At 34.5% G+C, this 19,640-nt stretch overlaps 1 protein-coding gene across 1 annotated transcript in view; it reads left to right on the plus strand.

The window, feature by feature from the left end:
- USP53 (ubiquitin specific peptidase 53) overlaps positions 1-19,640 on the plus strand; it is a 72,994-nt gene that overhangs the window by 48,226 nt on the left and 5,128 nt on the right. The window contains exons 10-14 of the mRNA XM_008592158.1: positions 3,762-3,924; positions 4,414-4,566; positions 5,862-6,008; positions 7,039-7,777; positions 8,889-8,965. Coding sequence (XP_008590380.1) covers positions 3,762-3,924; positions 4,414-4,566; positions 5,862-6,008; positions 7,039-7,777; positions 8,889-8,965 — 1,279 coding nt within the window. The remainder of the gene's footprint in view (positions 1-3,761; positions 3,925-4,413; positions 4,567-5,861; positions 6,009-7,038; positions 7,778-8,888; positions 8,966-19,640) is intronic.

Here is a 19,640-nt window from a genome sequence, read left to right on the forward strand (position 1 = left end):
GTGGTAGTTTTCTTCTTAATAGCCAGAACTGGAAACAATTCAAATTTCCAACAACAGGTGAATGCATAAACAAATTGTGATGTAGCTCTACAGTGGAATATAATACTCAGCAATAAAAAGTAATGAACTATTGATACATACAGTAATGTAGACAAATCTCAGAAGCATTATGCCAAGTGAAAGGAGCAAGACATAAATGACTGCTATGATTCCATTTACATGAAATTCTAGAAAAGGAAAAAACAAAGTTGTAAAAAGTAGATGAGTGGTTTCCTGGGACTGCAAAGGGGGAAAGGGGGAAGATTTTAGGGTGAGGATTACATGACTGTATATATTTGTCAAAACTGACTGGTTGTATGCTATAACGGGATACTTTTATTTCTTGTAAATTATACCTCAATAAAGCTGATGAAAAAATTTTGGTATTTATATTCTAAAGTCAGGACTTTGCTTGAATTAATTAGTACTTTGATACAGGAGTTTGTTAAGAAGTTTCATCTTGAGTCAGTGTATAGCAACATTTTGGAGCTCCTACTTTGCATCTACATAATTTAAATTGTATTTTTTTTTTCTTCATTAAATTTTTATTTTGTCAATATACCATATATATGATTATTATGGCCCATCACCGACACCTCCCTCCCTCCTCCCTCTCTCCCCTCCCCCCCAAGAATGTCCTTTCCGTTAGCTTGTTGTAACAACTTCATAAAAGTATAGCTGTTATATCTTCTCCCCCCCCCCGGTTTTTTTTGTGTGTGTATGTGGGTGAATTAATTTGTTTATTTTTTAGCTCCCACCAATGAGTGAGAACATGTGGTATTTCTTTTTCTCTGCCTGACTCGTTTCACTCAATATTATTCTCTCAAGGTCCATCCATGTTGTTGCAAATGGCAGTATTTCATTCGTTTTTATAGCTGAGTAATATTCCATTGTGTATATATACCACATTTTCCATATCCACTCATCCGATGATGGACATTTGGGCTGATTCCAACTCTTGGCTATTGTAAAGAGTGCTGCAATGAACATTGGGGAACAGGTATACCTTCGACTTGATGATTTCCATTCCTTTGGATATATTCCCAGCAGTGGGATAGCTGGATCGTATGGTAGATCTATCTTCAGCTGTTTGAGGAACCTCCAAACCATTTTCCATAGGGGTTGCACCATTATGCATTCCCACCAACAATGTAAGAGAGTTTTAGAGGAAGAACTGGGTATATTAATCACCCTGTGAAGTTTTTTGTTTGATTTGTCTTCAAACTGGCTCCTCAAGTATCTCAGAATCCCAGGTGAGGAGGGTAAACAGCTGAACATGTGTAGTTTGAAGAAGATTCTCCGGATTTTTTTTTAAAGGCCCCTTCCCTGAAGAAACCAATATTCTAGAATGCTTTGTAGGTTTTTTGTTTGTTTTGTTTTAACCCAGCTTTATAGAGATATAACTTATAAATATTAAAATGCACCCCTTTTAAGTGTACAGTTTGAGTTTTGACTAATGTGTACACCTGTGTAACCACCATAATCAGTACTGTCATCCCTTGGTACCCATGGACACTCCCCCCCACCCCCGCAGATACAAAATCCACAGATGCTCAAGTTGCATACACAAAATGGTGTAGTATTTGCATATAACCTGTGTGCATCCTCCTGTACCATCTCTAGATTATTTATAATACCTAATACAATGTAAATGCTATGTAAATAGTTGTTATACTGTATTGTTTCTTTGTTGTGTTATTTTTTATTTTTGTATTTTTGTTTTTATTTTTGTTTTTGTTTCTCCCCTGAATGTTTTCAGTCCATGGTTAGTTGAATCCACATGTGCAGAATACACAGATACAGAAGGCCAAATGTGTATAGAACATTTTCATCACCCCAGAAAAATTCTCTCATGCCCCTTTGCTTTCAATGCCCCCCTCCCTATCCTGGGCCCAGGAAATCACTGATTTCTCTGTAGATTAGTTTTGCCCATTCTACAATTTTATGTAAATGTTCTTTTGCAATGTGTACTACTCTGGCTTCCTTCCCTTAGTGTGAGGTCTTTAAGATGCATTCATCTTGTTTGGATCAGTGCTTCATTTTTATGGTTGTGTTCCATTTCATGGTTACACAGCAGTTTATCCATTTATTTTTTGAGGTGTGAACAGTCTTAGTGTGAACATATTTTTTTCCATTGTTCTTACATAATACCCAGAAGTGGAATTTCTGGGTTGTATAGTAAGTGTATGTTAAACTTTACAAGAAACTGCCAAATTGATCTCCAAAGTGGTTGTACCAATTTACATTCCTACCAGCAATGTACAAGAGTTCCTGTCATTCTGTGTTGGTAGTCATTTTAATTTTAGCCCTTCTAGTGGGTGTATATTATCTCACTGTGGTTCTTAATTTGCATTAACCTTGTGATTGATTATGTTTTGGTCATCTTTTCATGTGCTTATTAGCCATTCTTGTATCTATTTTTGGTGAAGTGTCTGTTCAAATGTTTGGCAGTTTTTCAAATTGGATTATCTTTTTATTAGAGATGAAGGAATTCTTTATTCTGCACACCAGGTGTTTCTTGTTTGTTTGTTTGGTGGCTGGCTGGTATGGGGATCTGAACCCTTGACCTTGGTGTTACCAGCACCACTCTCTACTGATGGAGCTAACTAGCCAGCCCTGTACACCAGTTCTTTATTAGATGTCTATTGCTTATTTTTTTTCTATTTCTTAATGGTCTCTTTTTCCAAGAGCAGAAATTATTATTATTATTATTATTTTTTTGTCTTTTGTCTTTTTCCGTGTCCGGCAACGGATCGCAACCCTCAGTGTTGCCCCCGTACCGGACCGGGGACCGGCAACGGGATCGCAACCCTCGGCGTTGCCCCCGCGCCTCGCTCAGCCAGTGAGCGGGAACCGGTCTGTATGTGGGATCCGAACCCTCGGGCGGGAGCGCCGCCGCGCTTCCCAAGCGGCGCACTATCCAGTGCGCCGGCAACGGATCGCAACCCTCAGTGTTGCCCCCGTACCGGACCGGGGACCGGCAACGGGATCGCAACCCTCGGCGTTGCCCCCGCGCCTCGCTCAGCCAGTGAGCGGGAACCGGTCTGTATGTGGGATCCGAACCCTCGGGCGGGAGCGCCGCTGCACTTCCCAAGCGGCGCACTTATCCAGTGCGCCACCGGGCTGGCCCAGAAATTATTAATTAATTTTGACAAAGTCTATTTTATAAATTTTCTTCTTTCTGTGGTTTGTTTGGTATCCCATCTAAGAAATTTTTGCCTTCCCCAAGGCTGTAAAGATTTTCTCTTTTGTTTTCTTCTATGGAGCTTATAGTTTTTATGTGATCCATTCTGAGTTAATTTTTATGTTTTATGGGTAATAAGGTCAAAGTTCTTTTTCTCATATGGATGTACAGTTGGTCTAACATCATTTGTTGAACAGACTCTTTTATATTTCTCCATTGACTTGCCTTGAAATCTTTGTCAAAAGTTAATCAGCCATGTATGTGGAAAGCTTGTTAAAATTTGATAATTAAATCTTGATATAGAAATATAGAAAACCTATGATTTTTGCCCGTCAATTGTTTAAATTATAATGTTTAAAGATTTTTATTTAGACTAGTCACTAAACAAAATCATATAATATGATGGGCAATTAAACTACTAGAATCTGAAAAATTTTAAAATTTCTTATAATACAAATTAATTCAGTCTCTGCCTTTTCATGTAACACATTGATTACAAGATTTTGTTTTGTTTTTATTCATTGTGCTTTTTAAATAGGTTGGAACTAGATGGAAAGATGTGGTCTCCAAGTGCATCCGATGCCACTTCCAGCCACTACTTTTGTTTTATGCAAACCCAGATGGCACAGCAGTTTCTACTGAAGATGCACTCAAGCAGGTTGTCAACTGGTCACATTACAAATCTGTTGCAGAAAATATGGGTAATTCTTTTTTATGCAAAATTTTTAATGTTTTTCTATTATAATCAACTAGGAATACTGATATACTGAATATAAAATGAATATTGAGGATAGTTTCAAAATTAAGTTTTAGTAAATTGGAATTCAGGAAAATGCTAGTACTTTTTCTTAATCTTTAGAAAGTAACCTTTCCTCATCAGTGGCCTCAGAAGCACCTTTGGGAGCCGCCCTCTGTTATGGTCACACAAGCGTAGAAGAGGCTGCTTGGCTGGTAGCTCTTTCTAGCAGTAAATGTTGAGATTTAAAGTGATTTTAGTAAACTGGAACAGTCCAAAGCAGCTAGGCTATGTTTGGACACAATACAAAGCATGTAGAAATCCAAGTTTTAAGTAATTTTGTCTACAAAAAAAAAATTTTCCCTACAGTATTAAAAATGTTTGAAAAGATTCAAACATCTCTTCTCCTGATGGGAAGGAAGGGAATGATACATTTTTGTTTTATCTTTTTGAGGATGTGAAAAGCCCACAATTTATAAGACAGATAATTTAAAAGAAAATGGATTTGGTGATCAGGCAAAACAGAGAGAAAATCAGAAGTTTCAAACCGATAATATTTCATCATTTAATCGGAGCCACATTCAGACAAGTGGAGGGAGGGGACCAGGTATGTGTTTAACTTGTGATTTTTATATTATCCCTGAGTGAGTAAGCCTCCCACTTTCTTTATTTACTGAGTCTAATTTCTGGTGAGAACCATATAGAAGGACGGTACTTAACTAGCTTTATTTGGCCATGAAAAGAACATAACAAGTAGATAAAATCTTATCTTTTGGTTGATGCATTTCTCTGAGAGCTATAGTTTTATTTGGCCAATTTGATTAGAAGAGTTTGAGTTTCTCCATGCACTCAGAGCTGTGGTAGGCCTGAGGCAGTCTGTACAGTTACCAAAGGAAGTTCTAGCTTGGCCTTTCTTTCAAGAAGTTAATAATCAACTTAGAGAAGAAAAACATGAGTTAATAATTTGGCTTGTATGCTAAAACTAAATTTCCATGAGGGAATTCAGCAGTAGTTCAAAGTTACTGTAGCTGTAGTGTGCTCCTCATTTTTATTCAATTCTCGTTATTGTCGTTCCATGACTTTAATTTTTCAAGGCAAGTTCTGTGACTTAGGTCCGAAAATGAGGCACCACAATATTATTTGTAGCTATGGTTTAGAAATACATAAAACTTAATCATGTTGTTCAGGATGATTTTGTAAGCAACTTTTAAGTATATTAATGAAATAATGTCTAACCATAAAGTTAACCAATTTAATCAGAGTAGTAAGACCAGAATTAACAATTATCATCAGCAAAGAATTTAAAGGCTTTTAAAAATTCATAATGAAACTATATCTTTTTCCCTCTGATAGATTATTGATTCTCTTAAATTGAGACATTTAATATTTTTCAGAAGACGCTTTCTTTTAAGCTCAGAAACAGTGAGTATGTGTTTAAGAACACAGGCATAGGAACAGACAGCTTGGGTCATATTCCCAGTTCTACACTTACAAACTATGTGAATTTGGTCAAGTTTCTAATTTCTTTGTGCCTCAGTTGCCTTACCTGAAATGGACATAGAAATTATACCTACCTCAGAATTAAAAGAATAAGACATTTAGAATAGTGCCTGGCAAATAGTGACTACTGTTTTCTTTAGCTCTTATTATTTTAGTGGTATGTATCTTTTTTTCATTTATACTTGTTTTAGGGACTATATAAGAAGTTTTAAGACAACGTACATCTCCAGTAACAGAAAAAATCATAATGAGTTTTTAGTTAAGCATAAAAATTAGTTCATTATATACTTTGTTCCGCTTTTGATATTTAACATCTTAAAATTTTTATATAATTCAGTTTTTACTTTTGTTGAGCAATTTGAAAAATGATCTGTATCATTGTAAGAATGATTTCTTTTACAGTTAAGTTAAACCACAATGATCAAAGGGAAAAGATAAAAGACATTTCCAGAGAATGTGCTCTGAAAGCCATCGAACAGAAAAACTTACTTTCTTCACAAAGGAAAGATTTAGAGAAGGGACAAAGAAGAGATTTAGGCCAACATAAAGGTAAGTTAAGAGCTTATAGCATTCATTTAAGAAGGGGCAGCTAAAAAACTTATTTTAAAACTGAATTTTATAACTTTAATATAATTTAATTTCTGTATATATTTAGATACTGTGTTTTATGTATTTACATGTTTCTTAGTATTATTTCTTTAACACACCTATATTAATCTAAAAATTCAACATTTTCCTGGTTGTTACTTAATTCTAACCTGGGATACTTGTGTTTGTGTTTTGATGTTTTTATTTTACTTTTATTAAGAAATGCAATTCACTCAAATAGTAAGGGAGGTTATAAAATTAAGTGAAAAGGCCTCTTTCCCTGCAAGCTCTGACCTTCCCTCTGTTCACCATTAATAGTTTCCAGTTCATTATAAGCATTTATGGTTTTTATGCTCTTTTCTTTATGGACATAGCATAATGTAACTGATACTGATAGACTGTGAAGAGTGATTAAAGATTTTTGTTACAGTGACATTCTTACATATACTTTTGTATATTTTCTGTGCATAGCCATAGCACAAAATTCTTTTAGAAGAATTACTGAGTCAGAGTATGTTTATTTTTAATTTTGACAGATATGGCTCAGTTGTTCTTCTGAAAGACTGAACCAGTCTGCACTCCTACCAACAGTGATTGGATATCTATTTCTTCACACTCTCAGCAGCAATTGCTTTAGCAGGCTTTTAAATCTTTACCAATATAAGAGGTAGAAAATATTTTTTTAATGGGTTTTGTTAATTATGAGTGAGATAGAATGTTTTTTTTAAAAAAAAACTGCTTTAATCTTATTATCTACCTTAGAGCTCACTTTTTAAAGTACATTTCTTTTATAAATGCTTCTCATTAAGCATAAATAGGGACTAAAAAAGCACTTTTAAATCTCAAAGCATTATGTGGTATAATTTACTTATTATTTTACCTATGACTACTTAACATTTCTTCTCAAACAAACTAGGTAACTGGCTTGTGACTAAAAAGTGGTTCTGAGGAATAGTTCATTTGTTATCTTTAATTTTTTTTTTCTTTGAAGATGTGATCAATGAAGGCCTTACACATTTCAAGTCTGGATCACCTCCTGTCCCAAATGGCTTTAGACAATATGGGAATCCACATCTATATCATAGTCAAGGAAAAGGACCATGTAAACATGACCGAGGTGCCCATCAGAGTCGAGCTTCTGCACAAATAATAAGTTCAAATAAATCCCAGATTCTTGCTCAAGGAGAGAAAATAACTGGTAAAGTTAAGAGTGACAGTGGCACTGGATATGATACAGACAGCAGCCAAGATTCTAGGGATAAAGGAAGCAGCTGTATTAGCAGCAATAGAAGCCGGAACCGAGGTTGGAAACCTATGAGAGAAACATTAAATGTTGATAGTATTTTTAGTGAAAGTGAAAAAAGACAGCATAGTCCAAGACATAAAGCAAATATCAGCAACAAACCTAAATGTAACAAAGATCAGAGTTTTAATAATTGGCCAAAAGAGAATCCAAAGCAAAAAGGTTTAATGACCATATATGAAGATGAAATGAAGCAGGAAATAGGAAGCAGAAGTTCCCTTGAATCTAATGGAAAAGGAGCAGAGAAAAATAAAGGCCTCATAGAGGGTAAAGTTCATGGGGACAACTGGCAGATGCAGAGGACAGAATCTGGATATGAAAGTAGTGATCACATTAGTAATGGATCTGCTAATTTGGACTCACCTGTTATTGATGGGAATGGTGCAGAACTGGATATCAGAGGTGTTAAAGAAGCAGTATCCTTCAGGTAATACTCAAATTGAATGAATGATACCTGCCCCCAATCTTCTCTTATTAATTATTCGAAGTAATTTTTTTTTAAAGTATAGAGTCAGTTAAGTATAATGGAAACAGCATTAGCTTAGGATGAAGAAACCTAGCATATTATAGCTTATTTGATATTTCAGATTTTTATTACTAATAGTTATTTCCTGATTCTAAAAATAACAACTGTATATTTTTAGGAAATTTGGGAAGTACAGAAATATATTACCATCGTTGCCCTCATTGTCAATTAATGATGTGTACTACAGGTTTTAAAGCATAGATTTAAATTGGTTTCATCTCAGTCATTGTTTAATTCTTCAATCTATGTAAGCTGATTGTTTAATTCTTTAATATATTTAACGCTTATTATCTCATCTCTAACATTTATAACTCACAACTGGTGCTATTTTCTATCGTCACAACCCAGTTCCATGGAAGAAATATTTTCCCTTTAGCAAATATAAAAGAATTCAGCCGAATAACTAAGTTTGTGTTCAATTAATTAATTCAGAATACATTTATCATATTACTATTAGCAGTACACTCACACTTCTCTCTATAACCTCTAGAACATTCCCATAGCTTAGTGGATAATTGGGTCAATCTAACCACTTTTTCTGCTTTTAATCCTTCTTAAACATCTTAATTTGATATTAGTTGGTGTTTGACCACATTCATTATTAAAAAGCTAGACTTACAAAAAATTAACTGCTCATGTTTTACTAAAATAAAAATTTCAATAAAGATTTAGGGAAACTTACTTGGCGGGGTAATTTTATAACACTTAGAAAGGGGTAGACTAGGACAGTAGAAAGACCAAGACTTTTTTACACAGACTTGGATTTCACAGTTACTGAACAAATTAATTTGACTTTCACAGCCTCTTAATAGCCTTAATCTCCTATTGTAAAATGAAGATAATAACTACTTTTAAGTTTTGTGGTATGTAAATTAAATAATTAATATTAAGCCCCTAGAACAGCACATGCCATATAATAATTGTTTAACAAATGTTATTTCTTTCTTTGTCTTATAATAAACTAAGATAACCTGTAATAGCTGATGTGTTTTGGGTGTGTTTTATTTTCTAGTGACCAGATTAAGACAAGCAACCTAAATATAGAACATACGGACTGTACCTTCCATCAGAGCAAAAACCACTTGGAAGGTAAAAATTTCATTTAAATATATAGTTGCAGTAAAGGATAAATTGTAGTAATTTATTGTTTCCTGTTATGATTTACTTAAGAGTAAATCCTATATGGCTTTAAAAATTATTTTAAAATAACTTTAAGATATCAATAAACTAATTTTCTTTTTATTAAGCTAATTATATATAATAGTTTAATATAGTGTGTGTACAAGGAAGAAAATCACCATTCTTTTTTGTATATATATTGTCTGTGCATGTCAGATTTTTCACATTTGCTTCACAAAGTTAATATTAGTTTTGTATCTCACTTTTTATTTAACTATCTAAATTTTTTTTGAAGTTTGCAGCCTATTTGAATGTGCTTTTTGGATATGTCTTTGATGTTATAGTATCAGTTGCATTAGATTGCTTACTTTTTCTATTTAGATGATGAAATCTTTGCATCATTTTTTTTTTCCAGCAGCTGCTTGCATTTTAATGTTCCACACTAGGAACCCTTGAACACATTGCTTTTGATACTAGCCCTTACAACAATGATGTGGGACTCAAACAGGCTATAGATCTCTATCTATGGCAACTTGTTAACACTTTTCTTTTTTTAAAAGATGACCAGTAAGGGGATCTTAACCCTTGACTTGGTGTTGTCAGCACCACGCTCTTCCAAGTGAGCTAACCGACCATCCCTATATAGGATCTGAACCCGTGGCCTTGGTGTTATCAGCACCACACTTTCCCGAGTAAGCCACAGGCTGGCCCTTAATACTTTTCTTTTACTCAAGAGAAAGCACATTTCTATATTTGCTAAGAAAAGGCCATGATCTCATAATTTATTTATTATTATTATTATTATTTTCTATTTTTATTTTTGAAATTGACCAGAAAGGTATGGGTTAGTTTTATTATTTGCATTTTCCAGAAATTACTAATTTTCTTTCCTCAAAATGTGATGCTCAAAAGTTGAAAGCCAGAATACCATTACAAATAAAGAGGAAAATTGTTATAGCTTAAAATGCCTTGAGTTACAATTATATAACATATGCTGTTAAAAAAATGTTGTCGAGTAGTCCGTCCTTCCTTCCTTCCTTCCTTCCTTCCTTCCTTCCTTCCTTCCTTCCTTCCTTCCTTCCTTCCTTCCTTCCTTTTTCTTTTTCTTTTTTTCTTTGTCTTTCTCTATTTCCCTCTTAGCACCCACTAATGAGTGAGGAAATGCAGTATTTCTCTTTCTGTGTCTCGGTTATTTCACATAACATAATTTTCTCCAAGTTCATCCATGTTGCTGCAAATGGCAGAATTTTATTCTTTTTTACGAATGAGTAGTATTTCATTGTGCATATATACCACAATTTCCTTATCCAGTCATCCATTGATGGACATTTAGGTTGGTTCCATATTTCGGCTATTGTAAACAGAGCTGTGATGAACACGGGATTGCAGGTGTTCAACATGATGATTTCCATTCCTTTGGTTATATACCCAGTAGTGGGATTGCTGGATCGAATGGTAGTTCTATCTGTAGTTGCATGTCACTTGTCTTGACAAGTTAAAGGAATTGCTGTGATTGCTGTGTCTTCTTCCCCCCACCCTTTGTTTGTATATTTATTTATTTATTTATGGCTCCCACAAATAAGTGAGACCATGTGATATTTCTCTTTCTGTGCCTGACTTGTTTCACTTAATATAATTTTCTCTAGTCCATCCATGTTGTTGCAAATGGCAGTATTTCATTCTTTTTTATAGCAGAGTAGTATTCCATTTTGTCATGATCTCATAATTTAAAAACCGTGGTCTTTAGATTGTTATTTGTAACCTCCCCTTTTTTAAACAGTGGACATGTAAGATTGTCACAAAAAGAGAACGGCCAGTTTTTCTCTGACATAAGTAAGGAAGATAAGAATGGTCCTATTCCTGATGAGATTATGAGTAATAAGGAGGGAACTTGGGAGTGTTCGCGGTCAAAGGCTTTTAAATAATGGGAATAGCTACTTTGGGCATTGAAAAAGGGGGGAACTGTATCAGCCAGGATAGGCTAGGTTCTAGGCTACGCTATGGTGATAGCTTCAAAAACTCAATATCTTGACACAAGTTTGTTTCTTGCTCACAAATATGTCCAGTGGAGGTCAGCGTGGAGTCTCTAGGAATCACTCAAGGCCCTGGGTAATGGGGTGTGGACTGAGGGAGAGTTGGAGGATTCAATATGGAGAATCACCTGTAACTCTTAAAACTTCAAACCAGAAGTGACACATGTACGTCCACTCATATCTCATTAGCCAAGGCAAGTCTTATAACCAGGCCTAATTTCAAAGACGGTAGAAAAATGCAATTTTATAGGTGCCTAGAAGTGAATTGAAGTACGTGTGAACAGCCCTAATGACTGCTGCAGGAGTTAAGAACAAATAGAAAGATTGGTAAATAGTCTTCTGGAAAAGTTCAGTTGGGGAAAAATAAATGTGTAAATAAATATATAATGGTGTGGCATTATTATAGGTAATTTGTTAGCAACACGTAGTGGCCCAGAGCAATGAAAATTAGATGTTTGAATGTGTACAGGATTCAGGATTGCTTTGGGAAGGATATACCTAAAGAATTTGGGGGGAAGGGGGTCAAGGAAAATGATGAGCAAGGAAATTATTGATGTTGTAATCAAAAACAGTGTTTTCAAATTTTGGAATTCAGAGGAACAGAAGGGATATAATTTTTCCTAATAAAAAATAGCCATGAACAATGAATTTTAATGTTGTTTTAGTCTTTATCATCCTTAAGGTTTTGGTGGAGATTATTTTTCAGGTTGTAGACACTGAAAATGATTACATATTAAATGGTTGTGTTTTCATCAAATGGTATAATATCAGAAGGAAACACTTATGTTAAGGAAATAACCTTTCTTTCCCATATTAACATGTCTCGCCTGTTTAAAAAATCTGATAAAAGTCTGGTAGTCACGTATCACAGGAAACAGTAAAGGTGGCCAGAAATCACAGTAGAAGTAAGTGAGATTGAACAATAACTTCAGGTTCAGTACTCTTTACAAAATGATGCTTGCTTCCTGGTAGGTATAAAAACTCAAGGTCATAGAGATTTTGATGGTCAAGAGTGCATTGCTATAAGAGTTTTGCAGTATGTTTCTCCGTTTAACATGGAAGAGCATGTATGTAACACACTTAAAAACTTTTTTATTATAAAATATACATAACAAAACTTATTACCATTCTAACTGTTTTTAAATGTACAGTTGAGTGCCATTAAGTACATTCACTTTGTTGTACAACCATCACCACCATTCATCTCCAGAACTTTTTTATCTTCTCAAACTGAAACTCTCAACCCATTGAACAATTCCCCATTCTTCCCTCACCCCAGCCCCTGCAACCATCATTCTTTCTGTCTCTATGAATTTGATTACTCTAGGTACCTCATGTAAGTGGAACCATACTATATTTGTCCTTTAGTGTCTGGCTTATTTCACTTAGCATAATGACTTTAAGGTTTATCCATCTTGTAGCATGTATCAGAACTTCATTCCTTTGTAAGTCTTAATAATATTTCATTTTATGATATACCACATCTTGTTTATTCATCCACTGATAGACATTTGGGTTGTTACTGCCTTTTGGCTACAGGTATTGTGAGTAATGCTGCTATGAACATTTGTGTGGAAATATCTGTTTGAGGCCCTGCTTTTAATTCTTTTGAGTATATACCCAACAGAAGTGCAATTGCTGGATCCTAGGGTAGTTCTACATTTAATTTTTGGAGGAACTGCCATAATGTTTTCCACAGCAGCTGTACCATTTTATATTTCCACAAGCAATGCTCAAGGGTTCCAATTTCTCCATATCCTTGCCAACACTTGTAACTTTTTTTTGATAAGTATCTTATTGTGATTTTTTGTAACCCACTTTTTATTTAACTACGTAAAGTGTACAATTGTACTATTTTAAAGGTTTTATTTTGTTTTTTGTTTTTAAAAAAACTTCCAAGTTCACCATGGTTCTAAGCCAGTCTTTGCCTTGAGAACCTTTATTAATGTCACATCTTGTGATACTTGTGTATATTTGCCTCCCCCAGTCTATGTGAATATGTGGAAAAGTGATATAGGAATTTTTCTTCCCACATTGAAAACTTGCCTTGTGTGAGTTTTTTCCCCTGCATAAGGCACAGTGTAATTAAATTCTTTGTGATTGTGTATGATTTTCTTTGTTCTCTTCTCTCATTTATAAGATGAGGGCTTACTTACATTAATGACCTGTAGAATAATTTTCCATCAATACCTAAAAGAGTTAAAAAGTTAAGGAGCCTTAGAAGTTTTTTTATTTTTATATTTTTTTGACATTTAAGTCAATTTTTAATATTAGTCTATGCAAGTATATTTAGTGGTGGAAAACCAAAATCTATAATAATCCCATTGTAATTATTTCTTTTTTTTCATTTAGAGATATTTTATAGGCTTGTCTACCTATTTTATTATGGGTTCTGTAGCAAAAAACCATCCTCAACTGCCTAAAGCTATTATTTAGGAAAATTGTTCAGATTGCCACAATGCCATTTGGAATGTTTTAACTCCTATTTAAAAATGAATTTCTAATGGAGGGAATATTAATTGCTTTAAATTACATTGAAGGTAGATGAAATACGTTCAAAAGCATGAGGTCAGAAGAAAATATCACGTATTTGAAGAATACAAGGAGTTTGGTATATGCAAGGCTGGAGTGTATACTTGGAAATCATAAGATGATGGCAAGAGGGAGAGAGAGAAGCCAAATCAGGATGAAACTTTGTGTTATTTTTTAATCCTGTAGGAAGTGGAGAGGCACCACAGGACAAGGAGAATGGCATACTCCAATTTGCATTTTAGAAAAGATTCTTTATGGTAGAGTAGAGGGTGAATTTTGGAGCAGCGGAAGAAAAATTAGTTATAAGATTATTGTAATTCCTAGGAGAAAAAAGATGAGGACAGTACCAATGTCAAGAAAGAAGATTTGACAGATTGTTAGCATATGTGGGCAGGAGAATCAGTTAGCTTTTGTGACAGGTGTACAGATGAGAGAAAGGAAGGAAGCAGGGATAGCTATATTTGGGACTTATGTAACTAGATACACCATTTACCAAAATAAGGAATATAGGAAGAAGGAACAAATTTGGGAGGATGGAGGGATGCCAGGTTTATTTTTGGATTTGTTGAGTTTACAATGTAGGTAAATAGATTTATTAGGCAGTTAAGAACATAAGTCTGGAACTTGGGAAAGATTATGTATTTGGTAACCATCAGCATTTATGGGAATTGAATGCCATAGACATGGACAAGATCATTCAGGAAAACTGGAGTTTGAAGGGCAAAGAATAGACAAGGAATATGGGGTTTGCTGAGGAAGAGGGTAAGTGGAGGCTACAGAGAAGGAGCAGCTGTAGACAGGTATAAGAAGGAGTAGCTGGAAAGATATGAGAAAATATAGGAGAGGGGGATATTACAGGAAAATTAGGGAAACAGAGCTTTAAGGAGAAGAGTGGCCACAGACTAAGCAGAATTAGGATTAAAAAGTGCCAGTTTGATTTAGCAGTTAGTAAGTCATTAGTGATATAGTAAAAGCAGTCAATGTTAGAGGAACATTAGAAAAAGAAATAAGATTGAGGTGGAACTGAAGTATTTAGAAGTAAAGGGCCATGATATTTGTAATTCTCAAATTCTTCAGGAAAAAAACAAGGTAAAATGTTACTAGGTGATTCTAGATAAAGGATACACAGCTACTTTTTGTACTATTTTTAATCTTTCACCTTTTCTGAACTTTCTGAAATTATTTCCAAATAAAAAGTTGGAAAAAAGTTACAGTAGAATGAAAAGTATGTAAAAGTAAAGAAGCAAATTTCATCTGTCAAAACATTTGCTGTGGGGCCGGCCCGGTGGCGCACTGCTACAGTGCGCCGCTTGGGAAGCGCAGCAGCGCTCCCGCCGAGGGTTCGGATCCCACATACAGACCGGCCGCTCACTGGCTGAGCGAGGTGCGGGGGCAGCACCGAGGGTTGCGATCCTGTTGCCGGTCCTGGTCCGGTACAGGCGCGACACTGAGGGTTGCGATCCGTTGCCGGTCACAAAAAAAGAGACAAAAGGAAAAAAAAAAAAAAATTTGCTGTGAATAGCAAAGAGGCTAGAGGAGAAAATGAAATCTAGTGCTTACGTTTGGTTTTGTATCGTTTTTTAAAATGGAGAGGCTTGGGCATTTATATTGCAGAAGATAAGGAGCTAATAATTTACTAAGGGTAAGATGTGAAGAATAGAACAGAACAATAATTGATGGAGTAAGATCCTAGAGGTAGAATGAGAAGGAACCAAAGGGACAGAGATGGGCTTTGAATTAAAGGAATGACAGCTTTTTTGTAATGGGTGAGATATAGGCGAGTGCAGGTATTGTGGTGGGATAGTTGAAGTAGTTCATACCTAATGAACTCTCTATGAGGTAACTCTGCCTGAGCTGTCACCAAGCTTCGAGTTTTATAGCCAACTCTGAAGGCAACATGATGGTCAGGGGACCCAAGCACATGGGTCAGGGGTCAGAAGTGCTGTGTGCCTGCCCTAGTTCTGGTGTCAGCTAAATCACTGTATGACTCTGCCAAGTCACCCTACCTCTCAGTCCTTTGTCTGTGAAATGAAGTAGCTGAACTGTCATGTCTAACATTTATTATAAATATATAGGTTAGGATATTTAAGGGTATATGAGGGTACTTCAAAAAGTTCGTGGAAAAATGGAATTGAAAGAATACAATCCTTCAAAGTTCCTGGAAAAATGGAATTGAAAGATAATACAATCTTTCCATGAAATTTTTGAAGTACTCTTCTACATAAAAAAATCACAAAGGAATTATTTCTTTCAAGAACTTCTGCCATTTGCTTTTGGAGTCCACAATACTTGGCTTAATCCAAGTTGATCCTAGAAGTCCGGGTTAGTTCGTGCTGAGAATCCTGATGTTGGAAATGATAAAAAAAATTAATCAGTTGTCAAAAAATCGGTTAATTCCCTAATACTTATTATTAAAGTGTCTGTACCTCCGCTTTTTTTTTTTTTTTTTTGTGGCTGACCAGTAACAGTGATCAAACCCTGGACCTTGTTGTTATCAGCACTGTGCTCTAAGCAACTGAGCTAACTGGCCAGCCCTGTACCTCTACTTTCTTAAGTGAAATACGCTATCCGTAATGTTATTAAATCCTAATTAGTAAATGAAAAATTTTATTGAAAGAGTTTGTACATGAGCATAAGTTTGATAATTTTCTCTAAGATGTTTTTTGCAAACTACAGAGTATGTTCATTTAAAACAAATACGTTAGAAAGTGTATTTAGAGAAGGAGGTACTTTTATCAATTTTGTTTCCATGCACATAAATTTTTTTTTCTGTAAGAGTTTCATAGATTGTTGAAAGGCAATGTATTAACACATAATTTCTTCTCTGTTGCTTTGGCCCAGCACCACCAAATGGCTATCTAAGATTTTTTTTTTAAAACTATAAACTTTCAGTATTGAAATCTAATTTCTAGCAAAATAACAATATTTGCTTTTCCTTTAAATTATTATCCCAGTGAGAAAGAAGTTGTTCCTGCCTTTTTATTTTGTAACATCCCAAAATATAGGTGCTGGATAGTGTGGATTATTATATATTAAAGTATCTAAAGTATTATATACTAAAGTATCTCTTCTCCTTTGGATATATGACAAATATAGCAGAAATATTTATCCAGGGATGGCCAGTTAGCTCAGTTGGTTAAAGCATGGTGCCAATAACACCAAGATCCATGGTTCAATCCATGTACCAGCCAGCCGCAAAAAAAAAAATATATATATATATATATCTATATATATATATAGATATAGATATAGATATGTTTATCCAGTTAAAATTTTGTGATTTTCTGAAGTGTTCAAATTTTATTTAAATGTATTTTTATTATAAATTATGTTATTGTTTTAGGTTATTTTTCTTGAATGTTTAGAATTCATAATTGTAGTATTACCATTATATTTTGAAATCTCTCTATACAACAAGAGGAAAGATTACATTGCCTAGACTGGCAGTTAATTTTATTGCTATATAAGTCTGTTTTAAACCTAGGTCATCTTTTCAGATGAAATATATATTTTGATTTCTTCAATAATGTGCTTTGGGTTTTTTTGGATACAATATCAAAATCAGCATTATTAAATAAAGCTTCCTGTCTTGACATTGAGGTTTCTTCTGTGCCTACTGTTAATCAGACTATCATAGATTCACAAAGAACGTGGAGCCAAAATTCCCCATAAAGACACATGGATGTTTATGTCAGCAGAAGAGAAAAATAACACATCTATTTTTAAGTTAGTTGGAATTCTGAAGTCAAACCACTTGGTTGAATGCCTGTCATAGTGATATTAAAATTTCAAACATTTTCATAAAACCTCTGCTGCCTCCTGCTGCCCATTATGTGGATAGTTTAGTAAAAGTAAAGAATAATTTTTTAAGAATTAAAATTTTTTTTTCTTGTTTGTGAAAATTAAACTTGAAATTATAGATAAGCTAAGAAGTAAAATAAAAATTCTGAAGTTAAAAATCACAGTGGATGGAAAATTATAATGTTATTTTAACTTAGAAGTTTTTCAAGCTTTAAACATTGAAAAATTATTGAGGTTCTTTTTGACATCTTGTTACTTTTTTAAAAAAAAAATCATAAAATAGCTGTTGAAGAGAGTGGCAGAGTTTTGGAGTCTCAGGCAGTGTGTCAGGCTTACGAGCAACTACTTTCTTAAACAATAACAGAGAACTTTATCATAGATGCCATGAAAAATAATATATTTCTTCTAGAGAGACTCTAGGGTAAATTTTACTGTCTTTTATCTTTAAGGTTTTATTAGTATGGCACTTGTAGACTTGAGATAGGTGGGGGAAAGAAAAGAATTTATCTCAATTCATACTTATCTGGTCCTGCATCAGCAAGTTAGGAACATGGTGGGCAGGGTGGGAGAAATTTAAAAGAAGAAAACCAGTATGTTTTTCATGCAGTTGTTCATTCATTCTGCAGACTTTCATTTGAAGGTCCTCTGTGTGCTAGATACTGTGCTAGCATCTGGGAAAACAATAACTAAAAAGGCACATATCATACCATCAAAGAGCTTACTGCCAATCTAGTGAAAGTAAGATTGATAAATCTTAAACAAATGAATGCCAGACTTGTAGTTCCTCTCATTCTACTATCTTAAGTTTTTATTATTTACTAAGTGAGCAATATGTCTTAAATTCTCATGCATATTACATGACTTCTTCTTGGAAATTGCTTCCAAGATTTAACTTGCAGAGCCTGGTCATAATCAAATATAGATTTTTTTTTTTCAGAGGGGGGAAATATTTACATACTTTGATCAATTGTAGATTCCAGTTGAATTTTGAGTGATAGGGTAGTTTTAAAAAATGCACCCACAAGATCAATTTAGGGATTAAAAAGGCATCTATGATAAAGTTCTCTGTTATTGTTTAAAAAATGAAGTCACTGCTTTAATAAATTTGATTTTGTTTTCTTTCATTTTCTTCATAGTCTTCAATTCATAGATTTGTTGTATAGTATATTAGAAGCTGGAGAATGAAAGGAAACGGATAAGTGAACATGATGAAAAGGTCAACTGAAAATACTGGAAAATGCAGAAAAACTTACTAGAAATATACAGAAGTGTAGGCAATTAATCTACAATTCAAGTTAATGCCATATATTTTGGTATCTTCTGTGGACATTAGCATGTTTAAGCATATCATGTTTTTGGTGTTCAAACTAATAGCCTAGCTTCATCAGAAGGAGATTTAGTATAATGACTTTGTATATTAATGGCATATGTGAAAGAGAGCTTGCACATAGTAGCAAGAGCACTAATTTTGGAGTTAACCCTGAATTGACTTGAATGTAGCAACTTGGAAGTAGCCATTTATCAGCTATATAGTATTGGTTAGGTCACTTAACTTCCCTGAGCTTCAGTTTCCTCAAATATAAAAAGAGGAATTGTTTCACAGAATAGTTGTGACTGAGGTTTTAAAAAGACAACTATTGTTGTCAACTAGAACAGCAATTTTAAAACTTTTTGTCCTCAGGGTGTCATTATACTCTTAAAAAAGGATTGATGGCCTCAAAGAGGTTTTGTTCCTATAGGTTGTATCTATTAATGTTTGCTGTTTTAGGCATTAAAACTGAAAACTTTGAATTTATTTATTCATTTAAAGAATAATAAATCCATTACATGCTAACATAAATAACATTTTTTTTTTCCTTTTTGTCTTTTTTCGTGACCGGTAACGGGATCGCAACCCTCGGTGTCGCTCCCGCACCGTGCTCAACCAGTGAGCAGACTGGTCTCTATATGGGATCCGAACCCTCGGCGGGAGCGCCGCCACACTCCCAAGCGCCACACTCTACTGAGTGTGCCACCGGGCCGGCCCCCATAAATAACATTTTTAATAAAAATCGTCTATTTTTCAAAACAAAATTAGTGAGATGAATGGCATTATTTTATACTTTTCAAATCTCTGTAATACCTGGTGTGATGGAAGACAGCTGAATTCTATATCTGTTTTTGCATTCAGACTGTTGTGATAATGTTGCTTTCATGTATGAACATTCAGCCTCACAGAGATATATAGTTGGAAAAAGGAATATTTTAATAGCCTCTCTTAGAACTTGCAGATAATCTTT

Source organism: Galeopterus variegatus, unplaced genomic scaffold (genome assembly GCF_000696425.1).
Source record: "Galeopterus variegatus unplaced genomic scaffold, G_variegatus-3.0.2 Scaffold152, whole genome shotgun sequence".
NCBI lineage: Eukaryota > Metazoa > Chordata > Mammalia > Dermoptera > Cynocephalidae > Galeopterus > Galeopterus variegatus.